This window comes from Balaenoptera musculus, chromosome 11, assembly GCF_009873245.2.
Source record: "Balaenoptera musculus isolate JJ_BM4_2016_0621 chromosome 11, mBalMus1.pri.v3, whole genome shotgun sequence".
In the NCBI taxonomy this organism is placed as follows: domain Eukaryota; kingdom Metazoa; phylum Chordata; class Mammalia; order Artiodactyla; family Balaenopteridae; genus Balaenoptera; species Balaenoptera musculus.
The window spans coordinates 83,276,625-83,287,861 of record NC_045795.1 but is presented as its reverse complement, the minus strand read 5'-3'; the positions used below and the strand labels follow the sequence as shown (position 1 = coordinate 83,287,861).

The window sequence follows — 11,237 nt, the reverse complement described above, 5'->3', positions numbered from 1 at the left end:
GATGAAGCAACTAACTTTTAGGGGCTCTTTTGTGCAAACATCTTTCTTTGAAGTAAAGGGAACTGCTCATTTTTTGTTTGTTGGGTGGATGTGTGTGTGTGTGTGTGTGTGTGTGTGTTTGCAGTGTACACTGATTGAGTTTGCTTATGCTACAACTCTGCTATAAAAATCTGGAGGTCAAGAACTGTGTTTTTAATACCCACTACATAGGAATAAGTATTTAGATGGTGCTTTTTTTTTTTTTCAAACACATAGACTTTTTTAAATTTATTTTTTTATACAGCAGGTTCTTATTAGTTATCCATTTTATACATATTAGTGTATATATGTGCTTATTAATTGTTTTTGTTGTTAGTGCAGTAACTAATTGTAGCTTTTACTGTAATTACTGATTAGAACAGCTTTGAGCCATTGAACAGAAATATGTTGGATCAGTGCTCTGGAGTCCTGGACAAACACTTAGGAGGGTTCCTATCAGAGTCTTCCTAGATCTTGATTCTGAGTTCTTCCTCTCATCTCACTGCCCAAATTCAGGCTAACAAAGTTCCTGTCCCTCTCTCCCCATCCAGCCCTGGCCAGTGGCCATCATGAGTCTGTTGGGAGGCAGACACCAGCAACCGAGTCTGTCTGCTACTGCCTAAAGTCTGGCCTGGTCTGCACTGCAATTCCTCACTATTCCGTTGTGACTCCATGGTCACACCTGGGATTTCAGGTATCTAGTTCCACAGGCCATTCTGAAACCTACTCAGCTCTCTTCATTTGCCAAGGTGGGGTGTGCTGACCACGCGAATGTGAACCACAGACCTCCAAGTGCAGGGAGGATTATTGACTAAGCCTCAGCTGCTACGTCTGACGTGCATCACTGTGCTTGGGCTAAGGCCACGCTTCCAGTGGCCAGGGACTGACTGTGGACGGATACTGAGGCAGGCCCATTCCTGGAGGGCACAGAGCTCCTCTGATGGGTGACTTTGGCTTGAGAACTCTTGATGGCCTTGCCAAAGTTTCCTTAGAACTGCACTTAGAACTTTTCTCTCTTTTTCACTGGGAACAGATTTGCAATGAGGTCGGGGAGAGGGTCACCCAGCCTCTCCATTTTCTCTCACAGCCATTTCCCCTCATCAATTTTGTACATTTAATCCTGTGTTAGCATTTGTTTCTGAAAGGACCCAAACTAACATATTGAAGCTGGACTTTTATACTAGGAATGGCAAATTGTGTACAGGGATATCAATCCTATGAGGAATTCTGAAACTGGAACAGCCCTTCAGAGTTGTCCCACTGCCCCAGGGGTACGGCTCTTAGAGCCCTGTGTTGAGAAGGATTCTGAAGCTACAGGGTTTAGGCAAATGTGCTGCCACTCCTCCTTTCTGTGCCCATGACAGACATTGCTAATTGATCATACCTATGTATGGAATAGAGCAGTGCTGAGTTAGCAATCAGCCATCAGCACAAGCGCTCACGGATGCCAGGCACTCGTCATTATGTTTCAGACCCGCCTGCAGAACCTAAGTGTGAAAGTGGTGTATCATGATGGTTTGATTTTAGGAAGTTCAATCTTTTACCAGGATTCCTTTGTCAAGGTTTTCTAGCAACTCGCAGGGAATGCTTGCATGTTCCATGAGTCTGTGCTGGTTGATGCATGCCATCTCCATCAGTCATCCAGCTCTGCATCTTTGCACTCCCCACTTGCCACTATCACGATGGAGCAGGCCATTTTCTACCACTTCTAAATTTTTTATTAAATAACTTTAAAAATTTTTTATTATTATAAATGCTTTATTTATTTTTTTAACATAGAGGAAGCTTGGTGGTGCATATGTAGCCATTTGATGTTTTTATGACTAAGAGTTAAAGCTCAGGCTCTCTTTCTTATAGAATGTAAATGTGCACCAACACATGTATATGTAATTGTTATCAAAATTAAGCTTAGTCACTAAAAGAAGATTTGCTATCTGAACTTTCTTGTGTATTTTTTTCACCTTCACCATCAGGCACTGGAGCATCTGGCCTCTCAAGAAAACCTGGGTCTAGTCCTTCCAATATCATTTTGTTTCTTATTGCTGTCACTGGAACACCCACTTGAACCATTTCGAGATATCTGGCATTTCTTGGATCCTTGACTACAGTTAAGATATTTTCTGGTGTTACTTCACTTTCCTGTGTCCAGAGTCTTGTAAACTGCTGTGACTGCTCTGAAGTGGTTTCACAATGTGTTTCATTTGTGATCCTAGTGACACTTATAGGAGATACTTCAAATGTGACATCATCTAGCCCTGGGATAGATGTCAACTTTGCATCTAAAATATTGAGAGTTGTTTCAATTTGTTGGATACGAAGAGAAAGGTCTGCCAGTTTCTCCTCACAAACTGTAGAGAAGTGGTTGAGGAACCATACAGTGTGCACCACAAATTGGTTTAGAAATGCCATCATTCTTTTCTGTTGAATAGCTGGCACCTTAGTCAGGTCTCTGCCTGACCCCATGAGAGGAAGCCCATCCTCATCCATCTCCTCAGCGGGCGGGGGACCCCATAAATTTTGTATTTAGTGAACACATGCACATAACCTTAAAAGTCTAACATAGGCAGTCCTTAAAGGTTTATAATTTTAAAAGTTATTCCTTGCACTGACCTTCATTTCTGTCCCCCAGAAGCAATGCCTCCTTAACTCTTCTAGCTACCTCCCCCAGTATTTACTTCCTTAATTCTAGAATTTTGCATACACTAAGGTATCCACTGACTTCTCTACATGCTGCATAAGGACTTAGCCCATCGCCATGTCCCACCATTTTTCTTTTTCTCCATAACACTCCAACATAGTCATGTTTTACTAAATCAATAGTCCATGTTTACATTTTTATGATTTTGCAAATACTATTCAATTCACTAGAATTATGCTTCCTTTTGTGTCCAAACACATATTTCTGCTGGAGTTAATACTTTATTAATAATGAGTATTAATTTTCTTGGTTCCTAGAGCCCTCCCTCCAGGAGCCCTCTGTCCTCCTCGTCCTACCTGGGCTGATTTTTCTCTTAGCTTGCTGAAAGACAGCATTCCTAGGGCTGGCCCTTTGCCAATCTTCAGGATAACATCCCATATTTTCCTACACCTCGTATCTCCCTCTTTCTTGGTTTACCCCTTTGTTTTGGTCTACTATCAATACTCAGTTTGCTTCTATTCCTCCTTGCATCATTTCACTCCAGTCTTTTCCAAAGAAAGACTGAGATACTGATGTACTGAGTGCTTGTGCACATGAAAATTTCTTTATGCCATCCTTGCACTTATTTTGATAGGTATATATTCCTAGGATAAAATCTAGAGTCTAGGAGTAAATCTAAATCTAGGATGAAAATGTTTAAAAGGTGCTTTTTAAGATTTCAATACTGCTGTTGTGTTGAGAAAACTAATGTCATTTTGCTTCCAGTTCTGTTATAGTTGATCTACTGTTTTTCCTCCCTGGAAGATTTTAGGATCATCTTTTTTTCCTTTGAGTTATGAAATGTTACCACAGTATGGCTTGGTATGGTCTCAGCTTGGGTCCAGAGACAGAGATTGATGTGCAGGAAGCTTACTGGGGACTGCTCTTGAAAACAACGCTGTGAGGGAGAGGGATGGCAGGATTGGGCAGAGGCAGAAGCTGAACTGCCACAGAGACTTCAGCCAGTTCTATGGAGAGTTCTGCCAGCCAACGCTTCCTCCTCATAGAGAGGGAGAGCTCTGTGAGGAGGAATAGCACTTCAAAGCTGTCCCACCTTAGGCAGGTAGGCTGAGCCTTTATGCGCCCTTCCCCTGTTGACTAGTCAGGGATTTGAGCCATTTCCAAGAAGGGACTGATCCTGCATGAGGCAACGCCCTTGAGACAGTGTTAAACGCCCAAGAGGGAATCATCTGAGAACTGTCAACTATCAACAAAGCTGGGTCATGTGGAAATGAGTGCTTCAGTCCTGTAGGGAAATCTGGGTGGCACACAACATTATCCACTATAATATGGGTCTTATTTTAATAATTGTGTTGAGCTCTTGCTGGACTTAGTCAGTCTGAACACCTAAGTCCTTCAATTTTGGGAAAATTTTCTTGTGTTTATTATTTGACAGTTTCCTCTCTTCCTTTTTCTTGTTATCTTCTTTTTTTTCCCTATGAGTCATATTTTGCTTCTGTAGAACTGACCTTCTAATCCTCATCTTTCTTTTTCTATTGACTGTCTCTTGATCTTTTCATCCCAACATGTTTCTTCAACTTTCTTTTCCAATATGCTTGTTGTGGTCATCTAATAGCATGATGAATCTGAGAGATATGAATAGGGCACCAATACCATCTACTATATGGATTAATAACTTACTTATCGCTTCGGTGTCATTTTGTGGAATTTTGGGAGGGGGAATACATTAACACAGGTGGTCTATCTGACATTCTGAACCAGGAAACATCAGTTACAGACTTTCTTTACTCAGTCTGCTGCTGTTCCTCTTCCAATCACCTCACTTCAAGTGTAATCAAAGAGAATCTACTCAACTCAATGGGAGGCTGAGATCAGGCTATAATGTTCAGCAAGACTTTACCAAAGACCTCAGACCAATTGAAGTTCATTACCACACAGGGAAATTTTAAATTAGTCGTTAAATTTGTCTTCTCTCAGAGTCCATAGGTCCAATTCATTTCAAGAGGCATCAGTTGGGTGTGTAATTAATCCAAATTTTGCCCCATGTTTCAGGGAACAGCTCACATCTCCTCTCTGGGACACCTTGAGTACACCTCTTCTGCCTGTGTCTATGAAAACCAAACAGATGAAGGAGGTCTCCTTTTACCCCTGAAGTCTTAGGCTTTCCAATGAAGCCCTTATTTTTGGGTCAGGACTGGCCTCTTTCCAGGATGACTTGTGGTGGGAATTACCATTCTCTCCATAGCTCTAAGGCTTTCAACAGGGCCATGTTTTTCCCAAGAGTGATCTCAGGGCTTCCACAGAAGTGCTGTCAGACATCAAGAGTTTAGGGAAAGCATAGATGACCAAGGAATTCCTCTGGTTCATTTTGATAAGCAGGTCTACACATCCCTCCTGCTATTTTATTTTCTTGGCTCTCTTTCTCCAGCATACAACTGTTTAAATACACACACACACACACACACTTACACACACTCCACTCCAAAACCAAGCAATAATATATAGACATCGTAGGAATCATAGTCTGCAGAGATGAAGATTTTCATTGACTAAAATAGTCTTATGTGTTCCCCTGCAGAGCATTTAAACTCCTCAAGCCACAGTTCCTCCAGCAAGGATCTTCTGTCACATTTGTATAATCATTGCTTTCCCCTAACCAAGGGACATTTAGCCCCAAAATAATGGCAAGTGTCCATCTCCTGCAAACGGAAAATTGCTCCATTGGGGAGATTTGTAATTACAGAATTTGTTTTTCCATGTACTAGAACCTAATATTTACAGCCTATGATTGTGAAGTCAGTCAGTAAGCTGGGTTCAAATTCCAGCTCTGTAACTTCTAAACAATGAGTCCTTGAGACAGTTATTTCATTTCTTGTGCTTCAGCTTTCTCACCTGCAAAATGGAATAGTTAAGAGAACCCACCTCACAGAGGTGTTGCTTAAGTTGGGTGAGGAAATTCATGTGAAAGATCTTCAAACAGTGCTTAGTGAAAAAAAAATTCAATAAATATTAACTGCCATTATTATTAATTAAGAGTGTGGCTGCCTTTCCTGCTTCACAGTTACAATATGTTGAGTGATTTGTTAAGTGTTAAGACAGGACACAAGTGATGTAAACTGGAAAATCTAGGCTGTTATATGGAGACTACCAATTAAAAAACCATGGATGTCAGAGGTCAGAGTAGATGTTTAGCCTCAGCTAGTAAGATGACCCCCTTATGTGGCTTGAATCCCATTTCAGAGAGTTCAAGAAAGGGGCCCCAAACTCTGCAGCTTTTTTTTCTTCTCCTCCCGACATGAGGGAGAGGCTTCAGGAATCCTTGGCCAATTTACGGCTTGACCAATTTAAAGCTGACAATTGCCTGCCAGTCTGCACTGTTCAAAAGATGAGTGATAATGAGGAGTTTCCTAATTACCAGGGTTTCAGGCTTCTCAGATTATAAATCTCCTCCTGAGGTGTAGCTAATTGGTACTGTCAAGGAGAGAAATTTAGAAAGACTTAGATAATAAGCAGATATTGAATTCAGTTAGGATGACTATTTTCTATTATTTCTGTTCATAGCCCTCTTATATAATAAATCTCCCATCTCTCTGCTCACATGTTGGAAGAAACGGGGTTTTGTCCCTCCTCTTTGTACCTCAGTGGTGCATTGGTAAGAAGAGAAGTTTGTGGGATATTACTCCTACTCGTCACTGGAGGGTTTTAAAAATCTAAACCTGAAATCATTAGATAGCATCTCACTAGATTAGTTTTTAAGGCTCAAGTACCGTGTCTTGTGAAAGGAACTTGGATTTCTAAAAATGGAAGACCAAGTTCCAAATCTCATCTTGCTACTTTATAACACATGGGAACAGAAGTGGCTTGCGCCACTCCTCAGAGACTCAGCTTCCTCACCTGTAAGACCAAGAAAAGAACATCCACTTCACAGAAGTTTCAATAAGGTAAATTAGATAAAAACGTAAGCATAGTGGCTGCCCATAGAAGATAGTTGGTAACTTTTTAAATTAAAAAAGTAGAACTCTTATTAGATAGATTTTTAAAAAATACAATTTTCAGGCACTTCTTTTCTCCTATGCCTGATTGCCACTTCAAACCCAAACAAGTAAACTTGAAAAAAACAAGATATTTAAAGAGAATGTTTCGTTTAAATTCTTATCACTATCATAAGAAATTAATGTAAAGCTCTCTGAAATGCACCCCTTAGATTTACGTTATGTCAGCAAACATGTAACTCCAAGTGTGTGTGTGCATGTGTGTGTGTGAGACACACACACACGTACATACACATCATATTATTGATTAGTAGCCCAACCATCCTTCAATAGGATATAATACTGTGAAGAAGTAGTGTGCAGGAATAATAATACTATGCACACAATAAAACTAATTAGATAATTCTGTATTTCAGATGTCACATATGATCTCAAATATAATATTGTTAAGTGAAAAATAGCAAGTGTGTATGGTTTTCTAGTTTTGATATAAAAAAGAAAAGGGTAGATGGGCACAAATACTTGTATATGCTATCTCTGGAAGGATGTACCCAAAATTAGCACCTCTGAACTCCAATGGAGAGGCAATTGGTGGACTTTGGGTCACGAGCCAGAGGGAAACTTTCTTCTGTAGAGTTTGAATTTTAACAGGTACGCCCATATTTTATTGAAAAGAGAAAGAAAGAGATGAAGAGCACTGAGATAATTTGTAATTACCTGCAACAGGAACTCTAATCCTAGCAATTTAGGAGAATCACCTATAGAGCTTGTTAAGCATACAGATTTAGGGGCCGCATCCCAGAGTTTCTGATAGAGAATTGAGGTGTGTGGCAGCAAATGAGGAATTCACATTTAAATGTAATATCCTTTCTTTCTGACAAGCAGACAGGTTTGAAAATCACTGGCCGAGGGCAAAAATCTCTCTGTGCTTTTCAAACTAAGCGATTCAAACTGTCTTCAGGTATCAAGGCAGTGTCCGGGGCCTACGGTTGGAACTGGTAGGGGTGGCAGTGGCTGGGGGAGAATGGAAGTGAGGCCAAGGGCAGTGATTAGCAGACAAGGATGGAGACACACACATACAAAAGCCCTGCTTTCAACTACTACATATTCTGGGAGATTACCAGAAATTTCTTTTGAGAAAGGGATTCTGCTGCTAAAAATATTCCAAAATTATTGTTCCATCTGAAGGAAATTATTCCTATGGCATCACTTCCAAGCAATGGGCCATCCCCAAGTGGAAAAAGAGCTGATTTGTTTTCTTTCTATTCTTATTCTCCAAAATACATGTATGCATAAACATATGTGCACTTGTATTCACATATACAACATACAATATGTGCACATGCAGATATCCTGCCATAGGAACAAAGATTTCTTCATGTGTATATCCTCCACCACAAAGGACAGTAAGCTTTTTCCATAAAGGACAAAGGAGTAAATAATATAAGCTTTGCAGATCATATAGTCTCTGTGTAATCGACTCAACTCTGTCGTTGACATGTGAAAACAGCAATAGACAATACATAAATGAATGGGTATGGCTGTGTGCCAATAAAACTTTATTTATGGACACTGAAATTTGAACTTTATATAATTGCTTTAAAGACAATTTTTCAGAGCAAAATTGAGAGGAGGGTACACAGACTTCCCACATACCCCCTTTTCCCACACATGCAGAGCTTCCTCCCCCATTATCAACATCCCCCACCAGAATGGTCCATTTTTCACCAAGGGTGAACCTGCACTGATACATCATAATCACCCAAACTCCGTAGTTTACCTTAGGGTTCACTCTTTTTTTTTTAGGGTTCACTCTTGGACAAATGCATTACACGTATAATGATTATACATCATTACAATCTTATATAAAGGATTTTCCCTAAAAATCCTCTGTGCTCTGGCTATTCATCTCAGCCGCCACCCCTCCACACACACACTCCACCCCGGCAACCACTGATCTTTTTATTGTCTCCATAATTTTGCGTTTTCCAGAATGTCACAGAGTTGGAATCATAGAGTATGCAGCATTTTCAGATTGGCTTCTTTCACTTAGTAATATGCATTTAAGTTTCCTCCATGTCTTTACATGGCTTATAAGCTCGTTTTTCTTTTTAGTGTTGAATGATATTCCATTGTCTGGATGTACACAGTTATTATTTTTCCATTCACCTACTGAAAGACATCTTGGTTGCTTCCAAGTTTTGGCAATTATGAATAAAGCTGCTGTAAACAGCTGTGTGCAGGTTTTCAAGTAGAAATAAGTTTTCATCTCCTTTGGGTAAATACCAAGGAGCATGATTGCTGGATCATATGGCAAGGGCATGTGTACTCTTACAAAAAACTACCAAACTGTCTTCCAAAGTAGCAACTTCATATAATTTTCACGTATCATGAAATCATGGTCATCTTTTAATTTCTTTTCTACCATTTAAAATATAAAAACCATTCCTAACTTGTGTAACATACAAAAACGAGTGGTGGGCTGGATTTGGCCATCCTGTAGTAATTTGTTGACTGTTCCTTTGTCATCCAATTTAAATGACTTTTTTTCCCCTTCTTTGGCACTGGACAAACTTATTCGTCTCTCTTAGCATCAGAGTTCTCATCTTTAAAATGGAGTGGTTAGTGGGCCCAATATAACAGAACTACTTGAGAATTATGTTGAAACATCTATGTCTGGTACTCTTCCATCTCCATACACTAATGCATTCACATTTTCTTGGTGTTTTATTAGTCAGGATTCTTTCAAATGCAAATAATAAAAATCCAATTCACACTGGCTTCAACAGTAAAGGCTATTTGTTAGCTTATACATAACAAAAAGCTCAGATATAGTTGCATCCAGAGGTTTAGGCGATGTCACTGGGGAGAGATCCCTCTCCATTCCTCCATGCTGTTTTCTACCTTGTTGACCACACTGTCAGACAACTTCTCTTCCAAGGATGGTATCTGGCAGCTCCAGGCTTACATCATCCCAAGTTTATGGTCAGTCGAAAAGGAGCATATCTCTTTTTCAGGTGCTCAAGCAAAACATCAGAATTAGCTTAGATTGAACCAGATTGGCTTGGCTTAGGGTAAATATCCATCTTTGAATATATCACATGGTTGCATGAATGTGATATTCTGCTGATTGGGTCTTTGTCACACATCTACTCCTGCAGCAGAGGGTAAAGGGGAGGTGAAAGCAACGCCATTCAAAGATATGAACTAAGGGACTTCCCCGGTGGTCCAGTGGTTAAGAATCCATCCTGCAATGCAGGGGATGCCAGTTTGATCCTTGGTCGGGGAACTAAGATCCCACATGCTGCAGGGCAACTAAGTCCATGCGCCACAACAAGAGAGAAGCCTGCGCACCTCAACGAAAGATCCCACGTGCTGCAACTAAGGCCTGATGCAGCCGAAAATAAATAAATAAATATATTTTTAAAAAGAAACCAAACAAATTACATTATTAAAAAAAAAAAGATATGAACTAAGAGTGGGAGAAAGATGCTCCTCCAAAACAAAATCCCCACGCTGTTATCTGATTAAAAAAAAAAAAAAAAGAATGGACTTGGGCAGCAAAACTCACATATGTAAACTTTAGAGTTCTTACTCACAGAATCTGATATCATTGAGAGTCTGGCCTAATTTCTTGCCAACTCCACGGCAATGGAATGAGAGATATTTGCATAACTGATGATTTTGTTCTTGCAGTTGTTGATTTTATTGGATGTTTTACAATGTTTCAAAGAACTGTGTCTTTTCAGTCTTTATGTTGTTTGTCTCTCCAGAGAGAAATGACTTCAGAGAATTAGATCTCTAAGGTTTAATCTCTCCCAAGAGGCCTAATGTGGATAGCACTCTCCTTTCTTGTACCATTTCTTTATTCTCAACAAATTCCTTCCTCCCAATGATTCTACTAGACGCTGAAAACCCAACCACAGAAAGTTTAAGCTTTCTTATCAACCACCAGGCATTCAGTGGGCATACCTCAGAATTCTGTCTTATCCACTGCTTTTAGTAAAGACACAGATCATTCAAGACAGCCTAATCTTTTTCTTCAGAGATTTCACTAGTGACAGTCAAGGAGCAGTGTCTGAGTTTTAATAAAAACATAAAAATATACTCCATAAACTATAACTATTCAGTGTAGTAGGGTTGACTTGCCCTTTTATGGCCATTAAAATGCACCCTACCTTTGTTCTTTTCCTGTCATTCCAACTGGTCTGGTTCTTCTTCTCTTATCTTCTCATTCCTGCTTTCTATCTCTCTGTGAATCATTTTCTTTCTTCTAGTCCTTACTTGTCTTCTCCAGGCTCAGAGCTCTTCTCTTTCTATACCTACTCCTTTATTTATTTCATTTGTTCTCACATTTCAATGCTCACTTTATCCTTACTAGTACCAGCTACTGTTTGTTGAGTGTCTTCTGTATATTTGCTCCTCTCAATGGCTCTGAGAGGTAGCTGGCATTACTTACATCTTACAGTAAGGATCAGTGACTTACTAAAGGTCACACAGATAGCAATTGGGAGAGTTGGAGTTCAAGACTGGTCAATCTGACTTCGGAGTCCACTCCCTTTCCACTACACTTCACTATTCTATTATTC

At 39.9% G+C, this 11,237-nt stretch overlaps 1 protein-coding gene across 1 annotated transcript; it reads right to left on the bottom strand.

The window, feature by feature from the left end:
• Positions 1–1,820: 1,820 nt before the first annotated feature.
• LOC118904337 (WASH complex subunit 3-like) lies at positions 1,821–2,505 on the bottom strand. The gene has a single exon (XM_036870276.1). The coding sequence runs from the start codon at positions 2,503–2,505 to the stop codon at positions 1,927–1,929; it is 579 nt and encodes a 192-aa protein (XP_036726171.1). The 3' UTR covers positions 1,821–1,926.
• Between the last annotated feature and the right edge of the window lie 8,732 nt (positions 2,506–11,237).

What these genes read in the sequence shown, in the direction of transcription:
- LOC118904337 (XM_036870276.1), bottom strand. Translation starts at nt 2,505, where the DNA reads ATGGATGAGGATGGGCTTCCTCTCATGGGGTCAGGCAGAGACCTGACT.